The 21,493-nt window shown below is 39.1% G+C and overlaps 1 protein-coding gene across 6 annotated transcripts in view; it reads right to left on the bottom strand.

The window, feature by feature from the left end:
• CYRIA (CYFIP related Rac1 interactor A) overlaps positions 1-21,493 on the bottom strand; it is a 109,862-nt gene that overhangs the window by 12,572 nt on the left and 75,797 nt on the right. For 5 of the 6 annotated variants that reach the window (XM_050754280.1, XM_050754277.1, XM_050754282.1 and 2 more), the window contains 3 exons: positions 3,992-4,113; positions 2,244-2,349; positions 255-391 (listed from right to left, as the gene is read on the bottom strand). In XM_050754280.1, the coding sequence (XP_050610237.1) occupies positions 255-391; positions 2,244-2,349; positions 3,992-4,113 (365 nt within the window). Of the gene's footprint in view, positions 1-254; positions 392-2,243; positions 2,350-3,991; positions 4,114-21,493 lie in introns of those variants that run through there. The other variant, XM_050754283.1, reaches the window with a different exon arrangement.

The following is a 21,493-nucleotide window of genomic DNA, read 5'->3' as shown; positions in this document are numbered from 1 at the left end:
ATGCGGAACAGATACTTGAAAAGGTTTTCTCTGATTTCATTTGGCAGATTTAAAATTTCCATATACAAATCATCATCTTAAATTACTTTCACCACATGGAATGCAAATTCTCACCACATTATATGTCTCTCTAGGGAAGGAATTACATCTTACTCATTTCTCTACCCACCCACCCCACAGCACTAACAGAGCAGCTGTAAACAGTAGGTACTCAGTACAAGTTCCTTAAATTTTCACAGCACATGTGGCCTAACCTTCAGCTCATCGAATCGAAGGGTAAAATGTAAAATTTCGGCAAACTCCTTTGCCAGGGCCTGCTCCCTTTCCAGGTGTTGGGTTGGTGTGTAGGGTGGACAAGTCAGAGATTCCAATAAACTCTGAAGAGCTTTTTCTGAAAATCAAAGGGATAAATAGGTATATTGGAGGTGGCCCAACGAAGTCCAAATAACACAATTCCCAGACTCAGTTGACAATCTCAGAGATCACCTGATTGGGTCTTTCCCGATAACTATGTGAGGTGTGCTGCATGTGGACCAGGAAGAGAAGGAATCCCACATGACCAGGCAGGGGGTCTCCCCTGCGGAAACCCCCTATGGCCACAGTGTTTTGTAAATTTCTCTCTACGCTCAGCTGGACCTGGACATATTTAGTAATCTCAATTTCTGACACTGTTAGAAAACCACAAATACGTGTTTTTGGGTCATGTGCATGAGACAGCCATTCATGATTCAGGATGAGGTGAGACAGTGCTCTAAACACATGGGTTAGATGACTGGTTTTACAAAGAAAGACCTCTGCCCCTATTGAACTTTTCTCTGCATCTACACTAACTCAATCCCAGGAATAATTTTCTATGTACCCATTGCCCTATCTACCTCCATTATAGTTCTTGCAACATTTTCACCACTCCCACTTGTCTGTTTCTAAACATTCCCTTATAGCTTGTTCTCCAATATATTTCTAATAGCACAGAGTCATTTAACCAATCCTCTAAAGCAGGGATTGGCAAGGTATAGCCCATCGGCCAAATCTGGTCCATTACTTGCGTTTTGTAAATAAACACAAGTTTTATTAAAACACAGCCATGCTCATTCTGTTATGGAATGACTAGGGCTGTCTTTACGTGAGAGTGGCAGAGGCAAGTAGTTGCAAAAAAGACAGGATGGCCCACAACTCTAAAATATTTATGATTTGGCCCTTTACAGAAAAGTTTGCAGACATCTGGTCTATATAGTTCTAACATAACTTTTACAGCATTTCTACAGGGATGTCTCTGGCCTTTTTGAGATATTTCCATCTATAAGAATACACTCTGTTCTGAGGCAGCCAGTTCTACCTTGGCCTGCTCTCATAAGGAATTGTTTTCCTTCTGTAGAGCAAAAGTTTGGTTCCTCAGAATTTCCATTCACTGGGTCTACCATTTAAGGAAACGTAGAAAGAAGTCTATGTTCTCTTCTACTCTCTCCTATCTGAGAGTCGTCAGAAACCCTCTCTTCTTGGAAAAGCAGTTTGGTTCATTCAAGTACCTCCCTTGATCTTAGCTGCTAGTCCTCTCAATATCATGGTCATTACTCCCCCAATGTATTTCAAGTTCTCTGTTTTCCTCTTAATCTGTGGCACTCACTTTATGGCAAAAGTAGAGTAGAATGTGCCTTCCTCATTCAAGATACACTGTATTAACCAATAAAGCCTCCTCCCTGGGGAGTGATTCTGTCCTATTGCTGGTCATATCGATCTTATTTCCAATCAGATTTGGCATTGCTCAACAACTACAAAGCCATCCTGTACTTCCTGTGCTTGCACAGTTTTTTAAAGCTTAAGGAAATAATGTTATATTTGTTTTTCTTATATTTTACTCTATTACTTTTATCATATGACTCCAGACAAGCAAGTTCTTTGTTGGGTGCGCAGGTAAACTGTTATCTTTCAACTTCTCTGTTATTCAGAAATGTGATCAGCCTGCAGTAAAACTATTAAGAGTTGGACACAGATGAGAACAGGACCAAGAAGAAAAATCACTAGTAGAGACACACTAAATGTGCCAATAACTTCAGGGGAAGAAACTTTGTGGTGGACTGAAAGAAATGAACATGACAAGAGTTGTTGTTCATACATGGCCTCTCATTTGACACAGTGGATGGATGTGGGGCATTTTCCAATATGCCAAGCTGTTCCCACTACCTACTCAAACACCAAAACAGAACTCCATATGTGGGCCATGAAAACTACAAACACATACTCACCTAGTCTAATGGAAAACTCGTAAAATCTCTTTAGCCTCACAACGAGAGGGCACACTGCATTCCAAGCTTTTTCTTGAAGCTGAATGTCATTGGGATTTTGAATTGCCTACAAAAACACAGTAGCGCTGACTGTTTAAAAAGAAGCAGTAAGCTCCACATCAAAATGCCCTAAGATTTAGTTTAAAATACAATCCCTGCTATACTTTGCTGATGTATACTACTTAAATCAACACCGCTTCGTTGGACTGTCCTCTAACATGCTCATTCTGAACGGAAATTTTAACACTGTATACTACTTAAATCAACACCGCTTTAGTGGACAGTCCCCCAAGATGCTCATTCTGAATGGAAATTTTAACACTTGAACATACAGCAAGTGGTTCTACAATTACATCCTGTGTCATCTTACTTGTTTCTGTTATTTTGAATACAAAAAATTCACATCTAAGTGGGAAGAAACTCAGCCCTCTCCATCACCATTTGACTCCTCTAAAGTGGAATTAGTGCTCATTATAAAGTGCAAATTCTGTAGACATTTCCTTTCTCTTTAATAGGTATTACATTCCTGCCAGTTTGTAATGTTACCTAAACTATCTAAATTAAATGGTGACCCCTAAGTAGAAAAATCACCTCTAACTAGACTGTTACTTTCTTAGAAACTCCGCCGTGTCTAAGTTTCAGCAACTTGAGGATTATAATGGTGGTGGTGGTGTGCTTTTCAGAAGCATGGGGGCAGGGGCAGTACTGTGTGCATGCGTGCATGTGTGCATGTGTGTGTGTATGTGTGTATTTGTATGCGTATATTTATGTGTTGGTATTGCCACAAAACTAATGCTTTCAAATAAAAAGAGTGTGAAGTTTCTTGCTTTTAAGGTATTGGGAAGTTACAAAAATCAAAGTGGTGATTTTCTTTTTTGTTTTTGTTGTTGTTTTGTTTTCTGTTAATTTTAGAAAATCTCATAAGACATTTGAGATGACAAACTGAAAGCAAGGTGATTTTGGCTCTTGTGTATCACACTGGTGGAACCTGCCTGAGTAATTACCAAATGTCGGAAAGTACATGTCCACCCAGACTTCATGGTCCATATTTCAACTGTTGTTCACAGACTTTACATTGTTTCCCTTAAATGAAATAATATATTGACACGTTATTGTTTAAATGTGAGTCCTGCAATATCATTGTGTGTTTAGGAAGAGAATGGGTAATGTTAATCTATAGCACTGTGTGTGCAGATTAATGCATTAGAATAAGAGGGGCCATTCATGCTTTTTTTAACTTTTTTTTTTTTTTTTGAGACAGAGTTTCACTCTTGTTGCCCAGGCTAGAGTACAATAGTGCGACATGCAACCTCAGCTCACTGCAACTTCCGCCTCCCGGGTTCAAGTGATTCTCCTGCCTCAGCCTCCCAAAGTAGCTGGGATTACAGGCACCTGCCACCATGCCCAGCTAATTTTTTTTTGTAGTTTTAATTGAGATGGGGTTTCACCATGTTGGCCAGCCTGGTCTTGAACTCCTGACCTCAGGTGATCCACCCACCTCGGCCTCCCAAGGTACTGGGATTACAGGTGTGAGCCACTGCGCCCGGCCCATGCATTTTGTTTTTAAGGACACATTACCCTCCTTGTTCTTCCTGGTACTCTAGGAAATACTATAACTATTACTTAATCTTGCTGTGTATGTCTGTGTGCATGTGTGGTTTTCCCTCTGCTCCTCTGGTGTTGTCAGTTCAGTGTGATCATTAACATACGTCTCGGATCTCTGGGCCTGCGCCTTTGTAAGCCTGCAGGTCTGCAAGGATGCTCTCAGAATCCTGAAGGACGGCGCTGATCTGGTTCCAGATTTCTCTCTCTCCTTCTGTAGGCTGAGCATCTAAGAAACAGGGAAACCGAGAGACACAGAATGCTGGTGTTTACAAATAGCTTGGGAGGAGGATGGATATTCAGTTTTACCTGCTTGACAATCCTATCGTATTCCTGCTGCTCTGGTATTTGCTCTTTAACCTAATAAGCTGCTAGGAATGGAAAACTGACACAACTTTTGCTCATTACTCAGTTCAAAATAGTCAATGATATTTTTATAGTCACAAAACAAGCATACAGGAATCATTATAGTCACTTATTTATGTGGAACAATTTTTTTGCACACCTCCTATGTAAAACAGTGCACTGGGCGATAGAAATAATAAACATTGTGTTTTTGAGCCCACATTTTTTGGTCTTTTTATTATTTTATTATTTTTTCAATTACTATTTTTATTGTGGTTAAATACACAAAACATAAAATTAACCATCTTAGCCACTTTTAAGTGTACTGTTCATTGATATTAAATACGTTCATAATGTTGTACAACCATCACCACACTCCATCTCCATGACTCTTTTCATCTTGTAAAACGGAAACTCTGTGTTGGTCTTCTTTTTAAAGGAGAAGCAACTGAATATTTCTGCTTTGATTGAAAATATGTGAATCTGAGTGTAGATGGGAAAAACAGTCCGCCTTATATTTCCATATTTAAAAATACGCTTAAAAACTGGATAACTAAAATCCTTCAAATCACGACATATCATTCCTGAACACATGGGTGTGTAGAAAGCACTTCTCATTGAACCTGATCTCATGTTCAGGAGGTTTGGCAAAGACATGCAGGGAGTTCATTTTAAAGACAAATGTTCTGTTTATCTTTGGTCTTGACCATGACTGTTACCCACAAAAATAAGTGATACACTGAAGCTTCCATAATGAAAACAATATTCTAACACTCGCAGAAGCACCCACTTGATTACCTTCCTGGAGCCAGTATGTATTGTTGTTCCAGTGAGCATTTCATGGGAGCTGGTGGGTGCTGGTGGAGAGGTAGTAAAGATTGGGTTTTATTTATCTTGCAATTCCTATGCAATAGGTTATCTCCCCGGCCTAGTAGGGAAGCTCATCTCTCCATCTAAAACAAAGGCACTGCTCATGGAGAGGTGACAGATGTTACTTATAAAACTCTGTTTTCAAATCTCCAGATCCTGAGGCACTGCATGCTTGCAGCAGACCTCACTAACAGAGGGTGAAGGCTGAGTTTACACCTGGTCTAACGCTCCCCACATCAAATCTCAGTTTTAACTAATCCTTGTGGAAGTACAAAGGGCTGGTCCTGCAAGACGGTTTTTCACCAGTGTTTCTCTGGGGGTAAAAAAAAGACACGGCCGGGCGCGGTGGCTCCCAGCACTCTCGGAGGCCGAGGTAGGCAGATCATGAGGTCAGGAGATTGATGCCATCCTGGCCAATATGGTGAAACTCCATCTCTACTAAAAATATAAAAATTAGCTGGGTGTGGTGGTGCGTGCCTGTAGGCCCAGCTACTTGGGAGGCTGAGGCAGGAGAATTGCTTGAATCCTGGAGGCAGAGGTTTCAGTGAACTGAGATCACATCACTGCACTCCAGCCTGGCAACAGAGCAAGACTCCATCTCAAAAAAAAAAAAAAAAAAAAAAAGACAGAATCCACAAGGTAAGTGATGGTGAAGTGGGGCACTGGCTATGCTGACTTGGTGTTCGGAAATGCCGAGGTAAGAGGAGGAACTGAGGCAAGGTGGCTGCTCCTGTTTCAGTTACCTAAACTCTCCATGACTGGAGCCCATGGAGATTTTTAGACTAGTTGACTCACCGGGTCCTGCCTAAGACCTAAGAAACTGGTAGAGTTTCCTAAGAGATGAAGAGTGAAAATCATCAGTGCCATGGCAATTCTCTTTGAAGAAAAGATCATAGGTCCTCATAGGTTATTCAAAAACCTTACAAACTATACATTCAAAGGATAAGACCATTTCAACTGGGAAGTAAGGAGGTACTAGAATGCATGTGCATCAGAACTCAGAGAAAGAGAAGATGAATGTGGTCTGGGAAGAGTGGAAACAGTTACACGTAAGGGATAGGACTTGAGCTGGGGCAATGGAAGGTGAAACGGAGTATATTCATGAAGAGAGCACGGCTTGGAAAAAGGCATGGCAGCTGGAGAAAGTGAGGCTGAGAAACAAACAACAAACAAGCAAATCTGCTAGGTTAGGAAACAGAATCTACTGGAGACAGTGAGGGAAAAAGACATTTATTACAGGTTGAGCTTCCTATATCCAAAAATCTGAACTGCTCCACCATCTGAAATGTTTTTAAATGCCCACGTGGTACACAAAGAAAAGTCTCACTGGAGCATTTTGCATTTCGGCTTTCTGGATTTGGGATGCTCAACTGGTAAGTATAATGCAGTTTCGTTTCAAAATCAGAAACAAAAATCCCACGTCTGAAACACTTCTGGTCCTAAGCATTTTTGGATAAGGGGTATTCAACCTAAACTTTTTTAGGTTTTTATGGCCTATCAGTGTTTCCCAAAAATATCTGGTAAGTTTCCTCAGATACAATGTTACTCACAATATTAATCACTTTGTATTTTACCGTTTTCTGCTTTCTCAAACTTTTCTCAAAGTGAAGCAAGTGTTTTAAACAGAAACCAAAAACTCCGTAAGCTAGGAAGCCCATAACGGGAGAAAGTCTTTTTGTAGAATAGAATTCTGGGGTAAGGCTGGCAGTTTCTGATAAGAAAAGTGTCAGGGAAGAAAACAAGGAAAAATGCAAAGCAACGATCCTAGAAAACAAATAAAAATACAACACCGACTATTCAAATCCTTTCTCCTTTTGAAAAATCAAAAGCTAAACAAAGACAGTTTCCTAGAGATGGATTTATTTGGAGAAGAAGAAAAGCAAGCTAGTCTGTGACCAAGATTCTCAGGGCTAAGACTATTTGAATGTAATTATAGAATGGTATGGGAAAGAAGGAGGCACTTTGAGGCCAGAACAGAAAGCCTTCTAATCTCAGCTGTCACCTGGCTCCACCCTAGCAAGTCACCACTTGATAAGTTTTAGACAAAACAGAATTAAAACTAAGTGAGCCAGAGAGGAGAGCTGGAAATTTTTTTTAAAAAATCCTGTTGATGATTACTTAAACAGAAAAAAAAGAAAGATTTCAAGTCAGTCTTTAAAAATAGAGGCCTTTCTTAACTGTTTCAAAAATAAGACTGTTTCTGATAGGGTGGCCTGAAAAAGGTACTGGCACTAGAGACAAACAAACTGCGCTCTCCATCCCAGGTGAAGGGGTCCTTTCAACAAATCAACATTGACATTTATATGACCACAGAGTTGCATGAGTAACCAGGGGGCTGGTACCACTTCTCTCCCAGAGGAGGCGGACTTCGGGGGCTGTGGTAAACAAATACCTTCCATCCTACAGTAATTCTCTCCTGGCAGCTGGGGTGATCTATAAGACAGGAACCTCAGTCCTCAGCCTCCCTCTCTAAGAAACTGTTTCTTTTGGCAGATTTCCTGGTCCCTATTAGAAATATTTCTCATGCGGTTTAGCAGTGGTGGGATGCGGTAGGAGAAAGCCACTCCATGATTTCCGTCTTTCATCCAGGCTTAGAAATATGTTGCCTCATTTTCATCCAAAATTTGTTGGTTTTATTGGATGCCCAATTTCTTCCTTCTTTCCTGTCATGAAACTGAAGTCACCTCTTCCAGCTATAGACGGGCAGCACAGTTCCTGCCTTACGGGCCAGAGTGCTGTAAGATTCTCAGGGGATTCAAATCACAAGTGGTGTCAGCTTCCAAGGAAGAGAGTGACAACTGGGAGAAGCTCCAGTCTGTCTGTCTGTCTTTCTATCTGTCTGTCTCTCTTTTCAAATGGGAAAAGAACTGTGTGGTCCACAGTGACATGTGACATTGGTCTAAATCCCTACGGAAGTCCATGATTCATTCTATTTTCATCCCCCAGCTAAATGATCATACAGTCAGAACTAATTAATGAAAATCTTATCCATTAGACTGTAGGACTCTGGTCATATTTGTTTCACTTGACATTATATTTCTAGGGTCTGGCACAGGGCCTAGCACATAGTAGATGCTCAAGAAAAATTTGCTGAACAGTTGAACAAATAATTTAAATATACTACTCACATTGTTTTGTGATATTTTTTTCTGCTTGTCTTTGAATTCTGAGATCTTTTGAGAAGGCCATTGGAGACAGGCAATAAACGTGTGATGAATCAATGAATACATGAAGAAATTGGTAAGGTGGGATAGAATGCTAGGTACTTGAAAGCAGTGTAGTAAGTAAAGGTCCTATTACGTTTAGATCCTGTCCTCTGTCTCTACTATCAAAATGACTTTATTTTATTTTTTTAATGACAGGGTCTGGCTCTTTCACCCAGGCTGGAATGCAGTGGTATCATCATAGCTCACTGCAGTCAAATGGCTCTTGTACGGTTATATCTCTCCTGGTTACCATTAAGATGTAGGTATTTACCTACAGTCAAATTGGCCATCCACTCTTTCATTAACATCTATGTTCTCAAGTCATCCATTATTGATCTATGGCCTGAATGTCTCATCAGTGTGGTTAACACACTAATAGGGTATTTGTTGAGTCTGACACAGTGAAAAACTGCACTTATGTTTACTTTTTAAATCTGAAAACTGTTATCATTTTGCCATCTGGAGAATCCCTTTGAGAGGCTTTGGAGTCTGCACTTGGCCTTCTCCATATTCAGATTCAAGTGGTGAACACGTTTTTAAAATTTATTGTGTTTTCAGATGTCATGGGAAGACATCTTGAAAGGAACCCTGAAGAATTAGTGATTGAAAAGGTTTCTAAATTTAAGCTATCAGCAACCCCTTAAAGCATCTGCTGAGTGAACAGGAACTCTGAACTGTGAGCTTGGCTTTTCTATTTTTAATACAAAGACTGACCTTTAGTCAAAGAAAGGTACAAACACTCCTCACCACACACACACCAACAATGTTATTGGTGAAAAGGGGTCCTTATTTCTAGTTGCAGCCAGTGTTTTCTTTGGTAATGTTCCTTCTAAGAACCATATTCTAAACTTCTAACCATTGCCAATTATTTCACTGAAATTGAGGAGAATGGTTATATAAACCTGGGGTTACTCCTAACAATAAAGCTGTTAAAAATCTGTGATTTACACAGGCAATTTCAGAAACCAATACTTCTAGGAGCCCTGGAACAAGTGTATCCAGGACATTATCTGGGTGGGGGGGATGATTTAAAGTCCTGTTCTGGACTCGCTACTGTGGAGAGTATGAAAATGTATCATGTACCCTGCGACCTTACACACATACACATTTGATGTCAAGAACTCACTAAATTCCAAGTGTCTAGAATTTGCAATAGCGTAAGTACCTTATACATTAAGATAAACAGGATTTGTCTTTTTGCAGGGGCTCAATTTCTTAATGATGGTGAATATTAGCTGTCAATACTTTGCTGTCGCCTGAGGCAGGGTGGAAGATTTCATTGTGGAGAACAGTGATATTTATTTAAACCAATGCATGGCACTCCTTGATGCTAAGGGAGAAGAAGGTGGCAATGTGCTTTGTTTGTTGGGAAGGTCTTTGTTGAACCTGCTACAGGGCACAACAGCAGGGTTTGCACTGGAGAAGCGCTATTAAATCCATGTGTTCTAATTTTTATAAATCGGCCAAAGACTTACACTGTCTCCAAATGCACCAGGAACATATACACATTTGCCTAACAACCTATTTAGGACTGTATGGACAATTTGACAGAGAATCAAATAAACCTAAGATAATGTGAGTAGAAAACACCATTTATATAGAGATGTCTTCGGTTTAGAAAGATGCCCTGGCATTTCATCAATAGGATATACAGCTATCTCTGTGTCCCATGACTGTTGCGTAAACACTAAAAAAGTACAGCAAAATGGATTCGCCAAAGCAGTAAATTAAATTCTGCCCTTCTTTCCCACCCACTTTCTCTCTCCTCCAATCTCTCTCCCCTTCAGGAGAAACTAAGAAGCATAAATAATATTTCAGGATGTAAAATGAAGTGATTTATAGCAGAATGCTAACTGCTTATGAAAACAGCATAAAATTGCAAAGGTCTGCCGGAAAATATAAGTGTGACAGGGATGACATATTTATTCTTAGAGGACATTAGTCATCTTACACCAGGGCCCGAAGCCCTTTCCTATGGAACAACCACAGTAGGACTGAAAAGAGTACGAGGGTCAAAGTTCCTGCAGGCTGTCTCTTTCCTTCACATGCAGTGGGACACTGTGGTGGCAACAGTCCAAGGATGGCGTTTTTGAGACCAGGTTTCACTGCTACTCAATATTAGACCTCAGGGTAAGCCAAGTAATCTCTCTGGGCCCAGATTCATTCTTGCTAAAAGAGAGGGAAGCTAAGAATAGCCTGTTTCCTCCCTACCTGCAGGGTCATAATGAAGATGATGGAACAGATTTAAAGTACTTAAAAAGCAAAAGTGCCGGCTAGGCATGGTGGCTCACGCCTGTAATCCCAGCACTTTGGGAGGCCTCGACGGGTGGATCATGAGGTCAGAAGATCGAGACCATCTTGGCTAACATGGTGAAACCCTGTCTCTACTAAAAATACAAAAAATTAGCCAGGCGTGGTGGCAGATGCCTGTAGTCCCAGCTACTCGGGAGGCTGAGGCAGGAGAATGGTGTGAACCTGGGAGGCAGAGCTTGCAGTGAGCCCAGATCACGCCACTGCACTCCAGCCTGGGCAACAGAGCGAGACTCCGTCAAAAAAAAAAAAAAAAAAAGAAGCAAAAGTGCCAAAAATTGAAGATTTTTTTTTTGGTCACAGAATCTTTGTGTTGCCATCAATAGACTGCTTCTCAGGTATGTTCTGTTTTTGTTTGTTTCCTTTTGTAAAGTGAGGATACTAGACAAAATACATCTGATATTTTCCGGTATTTCCCCAATTCTAAGATTATCAAGCCTCCTCTGAACAGCTTAGCAGATGGGAGGGTAGCAGAGAAGAACTGATGAAAGAAAAAATCAATAGTGGCAGGGAGTGGTCTGAGTTAGCAACAACAGCAACAATCCCAGATAATAGGTTGATTTGACTCAACAGCCTTATTTTAAAGAGTAGGAGTCTATATTCCGAATAGGTCAACATAGTCAGGGCATTTTTAAGAGTACAATGATTTGAAGACTTCAGAATTTCTTTCTTTACACCCCAGCCCCCACCACATCCATTACTGATCTTGGCATTCCTATTATGTTAATTAATGTGAGTTTGTCTTGCAAGAAAACCATTTTTTTCAGCCACTATCTTCTAAGAAACATTTATTTAGTCCAATCTAGAACCTGTACTTCTGGCTAGCATATCCCTTGCTCTCTGCTCTGTTACAGACTTCTTCCCTACTACCTGTACTACTGTCTCTTCCATATGCTTACATCTTATCGCTTTAACAAAATTATGTGCTTCTTGAACAAGAGAGCATGCTCTTCTAATGTCCCTATATTTATGTGCTATATCTCATCCCTCCAGGCCCCCTGCCACACTAAGAATCCACACCCCACTGCTGCTGTTTTTGTCTGAGGAATGCAAGAGATGTTCTGCATAGAGTTTCTTCATTGGTAACTATCAATCAAAGTCAGTGTTCCTCAGCTTACATTTCATGCTCAGCCCTAGGCTGGACACTGAATAAGACACAGAATAATATAAACATAAAATGCCATCTAAATTCTCCCCTCAGGGATGTACACCAGTAAGGAGACAAACATACATTTGCAGAAGAAAACTACCCAGGCTTGATCACTGACGGTGTCTCAGACAGTTGGTGATTAACCACCAGATGACTGATTCTTGGCACTAACAGATGACTTCTCCCTGCAATTAATTCTAACACATTGATCAAATATTCTATATTTCCAAAGTAGTACCAAGCCAAGGTATGAGAGAAAGATAAAATTCAGAATTGAAAACAGAGAGTAGAATATTATGAGATAATAGGAAAATCAATGAAGCATATTTATTGAGCACCTATGATATGGTTTGGCTGTGTCCCCACCCAAATCTCATCTTGATTTCCCACCTGTTGTGGGAGGGACCCAGTGGGAGGTAATTGAATCATGAGAGCAAGTCTTTCCCATGCTGTTCTTGTGATAATGAAGAAGTCTCATGAGATCTGATGGTTTTATAAAGAGGAGTTCCCCTGCACAAGCTCCCTCTTTTTGTCTGCTGCCATCCACGTAAGAAGTGACGTGCTCCTCTTTGCCTTCTGCCGTAATTGTGAGGCCTCTCTAGCCATGTGGAACTGTAAGTCCATTAAACCTCTTTCTTTTGTAAATTGTCCAACCTCAGGTATGTCTTTATCAGTAGCTCATGAAAACGGACTAATATGGTAAATCGGTACCAGTACAGTGGAGCACGGCTGAAAAGATACCTGAAAATGTGGAAGCAACTTTGGAACTGGATAACAGACAGAGGTTGGAACAGTTTGGAGGACTCAGAAGACAGGAAAATGTGGAAAAGTTTAGAACTCACTAGAGACTTGTTGAATATCTTTGACCAAAATGCTGATAATGATATGGACAATGAAATCCAGGCTGAGGTGGTCTCAGGTGGAGATGAAAAACTTGGGAACTGGAGCAAAGGTGACTCTTGTTATGTTTTAGCAAAAAGGCTGGCAGCATTTTGCCCCTACCCCAGAGATTTGTGGAACTTTGAACTTGAGAGAGATGATTTAGGGTACCTGGTGGAAGAAATTTCTAAGCAGCAAAGCATTCAAGATGCAACTTGGGAGCTGGTTAAAGACATTCAGTTTAAAATGGAAAACAGAGCATAAAAGTTTGGAAAATGTGCACCCTGACAATGTGATAGAAAAGAAAATCCCATTGTCTGAGGAGAAATTCAAGTGGGCTGCAGAAATATGTGTAAGTAACTAAGAGCCAAATGTTAATTGCCAAGACAACAATGGGGGAAAAGTCTCCAGGGCATGTCAGAGAACTTCCCCATCACAGGCCTGGAAGCCTAGGAGGAAAAAATGGTTTTGTGGGCCAGGTCCATGGTCCCTCTGCTGTGTGCAGTCTAGGGACTTGGTTTCTTGCATCCCAGCTGCTCTAGCTGTGACTAAAAGGGACCAAGGTACAGCTCAGACTGTGGCTTCAGAGGGTGCAATTCCCAAGCCATGGTGGCTCACATGTGGTGCTGAGTCTGCAGGTACACAGAAATCAAAAACTGAGGTTTGGGAATCTCCACTTAGATTTCAGAGGATGTACGAAAATGCCTGGATGTCCAGGCAGAAACTTGCTGCAGGGGTGGGGCACTCATGGAGAACCTCTGCCAGGGCAGTGCAGAAGGGAAATGTGGGATGGGCACCCCCACACAGAGTCCCCACTGGGGTGCTGCCTAGTGAAGCTGTGAGAAGACGGCCACCATCCTCCAGACCCCAGAATGGCAGATCCACCAAGAGCTTACACTGTGTGCCTGGAAAAGCCACAGACACTCAACAGCAGCCTGCGAAAGTAGCCAGGAAGGGTGCTATACTCTGCAAAGCCAAAGGCAGGCCATGGAAGCCCACCTCTTGCATCAGTGTGACCTGTATGTGAGACATGGAGCCAAAACAGATCATGTTGTAGCCCCTCTGTTTTGGCCAATTTCTCCCATTTGGAATGGCTGTATTTACCCATTGCCTGTACCCCCATTGTGTTTATGAAGTAACTAACTTGCTTTTAATTTTACAGGTTCATAGGTGGAAGGGACTTGCCTTGTCCAAGATGAGACTTTGGTCTTTGGACTTCTGAGTTAATGCTGAAATGAGTTAAGACTTTGGGGGACTGTTGGGAAGGCATGATTGGTTTTGAAATGTGAGGACATGAGATTTGGGAAGGACCAGAGGTAGAATGATATGATTTGGCTGTACCTCCACCCAAATCTCATCTTGAATTCCCACATGTTGTGGGAGGGACCTAGTGGGAGGTAATTAAATCATGGGGGTAAGTCTTTCCTAGGCTGTTCTTGTGATAGTGAATAAGTCTCACACGATCTGATGGTTTTATAAAGAGCAGTTCCCCTGCACAAGCTCTCTCTCTTTGCCTGCTGCCATCCATGTAAGAGACATGACTTGCTCCCCCTTGCCGTCTGTCATAATTGTGAGGCCTCCCTAGCCAAATGGAACTGTAAGTCCATTAAACCTTTCTCTTTTGTAAATTGCCCAGTCTCAGGTATGACTTTATCAGCAGTGTGAAAATGGACTAATACAACTATTAGGTGCCAATGATGCCAGACACTTTTGGGAGATATGGATCCAACAATAAAGTTCCTGTCCTCAAGGACCCTAGGAGGGTGAGGACAGGATCATGAGATTCAGAAAGCATTTATTGGGTACTTGTTATATGCCTGCCACAGTGACAGGTGATGAGGGGGATGAAGTAATTGATAAAATAAGACTGACATCCTAAAGTGAAAGTATAAACTATCAGTAATAATTTAGTAAAACAGTATAATAAAAGTCATCATGCAGTGAGAGCTAAAGGGCATTGAATGTAGAGACTTTTTTCAGGAACAACCTAAGTGGAAGTTAAAAAAGTCTCTCAGAAAGGAAGATGTAAAATATGGCATCACTGAAGCTATTATTTCACCCTTTCTTGGAAATCTTCCCAGACTTGTCGTTCTGCAACTGTCTCTTCTGTCTTATCTCAGATCAAATTAGTTATTCTCTCCTGTGAATCCTGGGACACAGGTCGTGTCCCTGCTACAGCATCTACCAATATTGCATTATTGATGTTGGTCATCATGTCTGCCTCCTCCAATAGAGTGTAAACTTGCAGCTGTTCACACCACAACTAGCAGAAGCTTAGCACATAGAATACCCCTTTTATGATAATGTGAAAAATTGAACCAAAAGTATTGAGTTGTTTCCATTTAAAATAAACAGATAAAGGAAATGTAGACTATACATACAATGGAATATTATTCTGTCTTAAAAAAAGAAGGAAATCTTGCCATATGCAACAACATGAATAAACCTTGAGGATATTATGCTAAGCAAAATAAGTTAACAGCAGAACACAAACTGCATGATTCCACTTACATGAGGTATTTCAAGGAGTCAAATTCATAGAAACAGAGAGTGGAATGGTAGTTTCCTGGGCATGGGGAAGGGAAAATGAGAGTTGCTAATCAACGGGTATAAAGTTTCCATTATGCAAGATAAATAAGTTGTAGAGATCTATGCTACAACAACTAGCCTATAGTTAAAAATACTGTATTATACACTTAAAATCTGATCAGAGGGTAGATCTCATGGTAGGTCTTCTTACTATAATAAAAAAGAAAAGAAACATAATCCAATATATTGTGTGAATTCATTTCAGTTCTGATTACAGTAAAAAAACCTATTAAATGCCATTTGAGAAAATCAGAGAAATATCTACACATACTATATATTAGATGATACAAAATAATGTTAATTTAGATATATATCGGTAACACATTTAGATATAAATATGTAACACATTTTCACATTTTTTTAAAAAAATGTAAAATTCACAAAGAATATTGCTCTCGCCCTAACAAGAGAACAAGTTAGATTCTCTACAAATCCTTGTTATTTTCAACTATAAGAAAGTTGAGGTTGCAAAGCCCTTAATGAATTATAATCCATAAGGTGACAAGACTTTCCTGGGAGATATGAGACCACAGGTGATTTCAAGTTTTACAGAGAAATGGTAAGAGGAGAAAGCTGCCATAAATGCAGGTAACAAGAAAATAGCTGACATTTTCACACACTGTAAAAGGAAGAGTGTGAAGTGTCATGGAAGCTGAGAGTCCCTGGGAGCTCCAGGCAGAAGGACAGTCTATGTCAACCTCCAGAGTCTCTTCCATGAACCTTCACCAAGTGCTAACAAAAGAAGTTGAGAACAAGAAAGGAAAAAAGATTTTAAAAAAGAAACCCTCTGGGTTAGGGGAAGATACACAAGAGAAATGCTCCTGCCCTCTCAGTCTTACCTAAGGGTGAAGCGTGACCACGGGAGGGGAGGAGCATTGGGAAGGTGCCCTCTAGGGCCCAGCATGCCAGGCCTGCTGTGGCAGACAGAGCAGAAAAATGAAGAGAAAGCCACCAGGCAGTCCCCAGTAAGTAAAGAACAACTGTCTGCCTGGTGAGGCTGAGGAGGTTGAGAAAAGCCATCCTGAGAAGCAGGTGCACTAGAGGGCCTTCTGAAGCCTGAAGATGTGACAGGAAAACTGAGACAAACTCTTCAGATCCCCAGCTCTGGTAAAGGGCTTGCTTTGATCCTTCCCTCCAATATCTGAAATTTACAGTGAACCAGGTATAACAAGCAATAGTGTAGCCCAGATCCAGATTGGATGGACTCAGCCATACTAGTGGACTGACAGAAGAAAAGGCATGTGATTTTCTGAGTGCACATATTATTCACATCAGTCATCACTGTTCTGCTGCTTGACATTTGTTAAAAAAAAGCAAAGGGAAAGCCTGACACAAAGCAAGAAAATACCAAACACAAAGCAAGAAAATACCACCAAAAAAGTAACGATTCAATAATACAGTCTAGAGATAGCCCAGAGGTTGAAATGTATAGATTAGGATCCTAAAATAACTATAAAAATATGTTAAAGAATCTATAAAGTTGAATAATGTATGTGTAAAAATGGAAAATTTCAGAAAATCCATTGAAAGTATTTATTAGGTGGTGCAAAAGTAATTGCTGTTTTTGCCATTGAAAACAGAAATACTAAAAATGAAAAATTCCACATTAGATGGTTTCTACTAATGATAAGCTCCTTGATAAGTTTATCATTAGTAGAAAGTATCAGTAAACTTGAAGACAGACCAATAAAAATTATATAAACTGTATACAAAGAAAAAAAGAATTTAAAAAATAGAACAGAGTATCTGAGATTTGTGAAGCAATGTCAAATCACCTTACTTATATAATTGGTATCCCAGAAGAAAAAGAAAACAACAGAAAAAGACATTTGAAAAGATAATAAGCAAGAATGTTCAAAATTAATGACAGGTATTAATTCATAGATCCAGGAAACTAGAGAACCATAAACAGGATAATGACAAAGAAAACATATACAGGCACATCAAAGTCAAACTACTACAAAACAAAAATAAAGATAAATGATTAATAGCAGCCAGAGAAAAGTGTATTACATTTAGGGGAGCAATGATAAAAATGGCTTCTCATCAGAAACAATGAAAGTCAGAAGACAATGGAATCATTTCTTTCAAGTGTTTTAAGAAAAACAAAGCAAACAATAACTGCAACTCCAAAATCCCCCAAACCTGTGGATCTAGAACTCTACGTAAGTATCATTTAAAAATGAAAATTAAATGGCAATATATTTAGACAGATAAAAACTCAAAGAATTTGTTTCCAATAGACTTGAACTAAAAGAAACATTAAATTAAGTTTTTTAGACTTGGGAAAATGACACCAGAGAGACCTTGTTATGTGAGAAGGAATGAAGAACACCAGAACAAGTAAATAAATATGCAAGTAAATATGAAGGCCTTATTAAAATGACATGCATGCACGTGCACACACGCACACATACACTCTTAAATGATAATTGACAGTTTAAAATAAAAAAAAAACCACATTGCAATGAGTAGTTTATGGCATATATAGAAGCAACATATATAACAAAAGCACAAAGTGAAAAGGTATTAATTTGCAGTCTGCCAGCCTCAGCCTCCCAAAGGTATGGTGGTATGAGCCACTGTGCTCAGCCTAAAGGCAGATATTATCAGCCTGGATGAAAAACCTAGGACCAGCTATATGTTGTTTACAAGAAACACACTCTAATGATAAAGACATAAACAGGATGAAAGCAAAAGAATGGGAAAATATATGCCATGTTAAACACTAACCATAAAAAGGCTGGTATAGTCAAAATATAAAATGCTTAGGGGTGTATTTGACAAAAGATGTGCAGCACTTCTATATTAAAAACTTTAAAATATTAGTGAATAAAATTAAATGATATATAAATAAAAGGAAAGATGTGCTATATTCATAGATAGGAAAAATCAATATTATGCAGATCGCAATTCTCCCCTAATCGTTCCATAGATTTGATGCAATTATAATCAATATCCCAGTAGAATTTTTTATTGTAGAAACTGATGACTAATTAGAAAATTTATTTAGAAAAGTAAAGGAGTTAGAATAGCCAAAACAATCTTGCAAAAGAGTTAAAAGACTTACTCTTTATTGACTCTAAGACCTATTACTTGTTATATTTGGTATTAATTGGTGAGAAGGTAGATCAATCAGAAAAAACAGAGAGTCCTGAAGTAGCCTGTATCACACATATTACAATTAGCACATTTATGAAATGGACATTAAAGCAATCCACCTGTGCTACTACAATATTATAGACTATGAAAAAATAATAAACCTAATACCTTTTTCACAACATATACAAAAATTAGTTCAAGATCAGTCACTGATCTAAATGTAAAGCTTAAAACAATACAGCTTTCAGAAGAAGACAAAGCAAAATATCTTTGTGACCTTGGTATACGTCATAATTTCTTAGAATACAGAAAATGCTTAGCATAAAATTTAAAAATTATAAATTGTACTTCATCAAAACTTGAAACTTCCATTCATGAAAAGATATCATTAAGAAAATAAGTAGGTAAGCCTACTAGGTAAAAATATTTGCAAGATATATCTCACAAAACACACGTATCCAAACTACAATAAAGAACTCCTACAATTTACCAATACGAAGACAAACAACCTAACTAAAACTAGGCAAAAGACATGACAAGATATTTTCTTAAACAGATAAGCAACTATACAACAAGCACATGAAAAAGAGCTCAACACTGTCAGTAATTATGGAAATGCAAATTAAAAACACCATGAGATACTACCCCACCACTGCTAGAACAGCTAACAGGAAAAAGACTGACAATACCAAATGTCGGAGAAGATGTGGAACACTTGGAGTTGCTTAGTTGTTAGTAGGAATGTAAAATAGCACATCTCATTTGAAAAGCTGTTTCACAGGTTTTTTTTTTTGTATGTATAAGCATGTTTATTATTATTTTAATTTTTATGTTTATTTTAGATCCAGTGCATCTTAGTGTATGCAAATTATATCCTAATGAAAATAAAATTTAAAAAGTGGAGTTGTCAGAAAAAGAAGAAATAATTCTTCTTTTCTGTGAAGATGGAATAATGTCAGCATTAACCAGAAGAAAAGAATTGAATCTTCCAAAGGAATCCTTTTTTAAAAACAATTTTACAACTTTGTTGAGATTTAATTCATGTGCCATATGATTCACCCATTTAAAGTGCATAAACGGTTTAAAATATATTCTTAGTGTTGTTCAACCATCATTACAATCAGTTTTAGAACATTTTCATTAACACCCCAAAAAGATGTTGTACCATTAGCAGCCACTCCTCATTTCTCTCCAATCCTCTCCCCACCTCCAGGACTAGACAACTAACCTTTCTGTCTTGACAAATTTGCCTATTCTAGACATTTCATACAGATGAAATCAACAGTGTGTGGTCTTTGTAACTAGCATCTTTCACTTAGCACAATGATTTCAAGGTTCATCCATGTCATATCACCTATCAGTACTTCATTTTTTAAATTGATCAATAATATTACAGTGAATTGACACAACATTTTATTTGCCCATTCATCAGCTGATGGGCATTTGGGCTGTTCTCACTTTTCAGCTATTATAAATAATCCTGCTATGAACATTAATGTGCGATTTCTTGTGTGGACATATATTTTCATTTTTCTTGCATATATATCTAGGAGTGGAATAGCTGGGTCATATGGTAGCTTTATGTTTAACCTTTTGAAGAATTTTCAGACTGTTTTCCAAAGCAGATGTACAATTTTACATTCCTACCCGTGGTGTATGATAATCCTGTTTTTTTTTTTTTTTCACATCCCTACTAACACTTATTATCTCTCTTTTTGATTAGAACAATCCTAGTGGGTGTGAAACTCTATCTCATTGTCATTTTGATTTGCATTTCCTTCATGACTAATGACAGTGAACATCTTTTCATGTGCTTATTGGCCATTTGTTTATTTTCTTTGGAGAAATGTCCACTCAGATCCCAAAGAAATCTTTGATAGATCAAGTTATTTGCTGATTGAAAATAAAATAGTTCATGTGAAGTGAGAATGCATAGATTTTAATTTACTTGAACCTCTACCTAACTTGGAGATCTTCCACTCCAAGCTTTGGATCTTGGAGCTCCAAAAGTTGCATGGGTTAGCTCCCCTGTTGTAAACACTAACTACGTATCCTCACCTGGATGCATGAATTAAAGGTGGTTCACAAAGCAGCTTATCATCAGAAGCACCTGGAAATGTGGGAAAAATGGATTCTTGGGACTAAACAATTGAATCTGAGTTTTTCGGTAAGTCTCAGGTAACTATATAAAAAGAAGGTTCACCAGATGTTTCTAACGATCATTTCAGCCTTAGAATTACTGAAACTACTTCATTGAGTGGTTAATGCCTGCTGCCCATGTTGGGTGCCATAATGGTGGGTCTGATTGCACAATCTTGAGTAGAACTTCAGACATACTTATTCCTGTAAACTGAAGCCATCACTCATGAAAGATTAGTTTGTTGCATTAATCTTTAATTCCCCCCTGTCTCCCAGACTTCAAAGACTTGGACATGGAGACATGGCAAGGAAGTAGAGAGAGAACAAAAAGAAGTAGAGGAATGAAAAACAGCAATAAAGAAGATGTTAACTGGTTGTAGAGAAACGTGAATACCAAGTTTATAGAATGCATTGTAAAGGTCAGATGAGAATCTAAATCAGATCTATGCAACAGGAAAACCTAAGGACAGATGTGTCTAATTTTGTATTGTGTTTTGACCCAGCTTAATTATATCTATTTGACCCAGTTCAATTATATTCTATCACTAACTTCAAAAAGAATATTTAACACTCAAAGTAGAGGTGCCAAATTCATTAAAGTTGCTACTACATGCTATTCAGCCTTCCTCCTTCCCGCCACCTCTTCCTCCTTAACTCTTTACAATCCAGCCTCTATATTCAAAGCAACAAATTCAAAATCTGCTCCTCTAGTGGCCACTAGTGACTGAACAGCTCACTGCCTAATTCATCAGTCCCTTTTCAGACTTCATTCTTCTTGACAGCTTTGCAGCATTGAATCCATTTACATTCCCTCCTTCTTGATCACCTGTGCTCTCGTGACTGCCTGGATAGAGCCCACTTCACTCTGTTCCCTCATGGGATCAGCATCTGTTATTGAGGTTCATTCATGGGTTAAGTGCTGAGTCACAAAACTGAACTGGGCCTGGACCCTGCCTCCAGGAATTTCAGTTTAGTAAGATGTCCTCCTGCTTCTACAGTCTGACCTCTCTCATAGATTC

Source organism: Macaca thibetana, chromosome 13 (assembly GCF_024542745.1).
Source record: "Macaca thibetana thibetana isolate TM-01 chromosome 13, ASM2454274v1, whole genome shotgun sequence".
NCBI classification, from domain to species: Eukaryota; Metazoa; Chordata; class Mammalia; order Primates; family Cercopithecidae; genus Macaca; species Macaca thibetana.
This window is presented reverse-complemented; position numbering and strand designations above follow the sequence as displayed.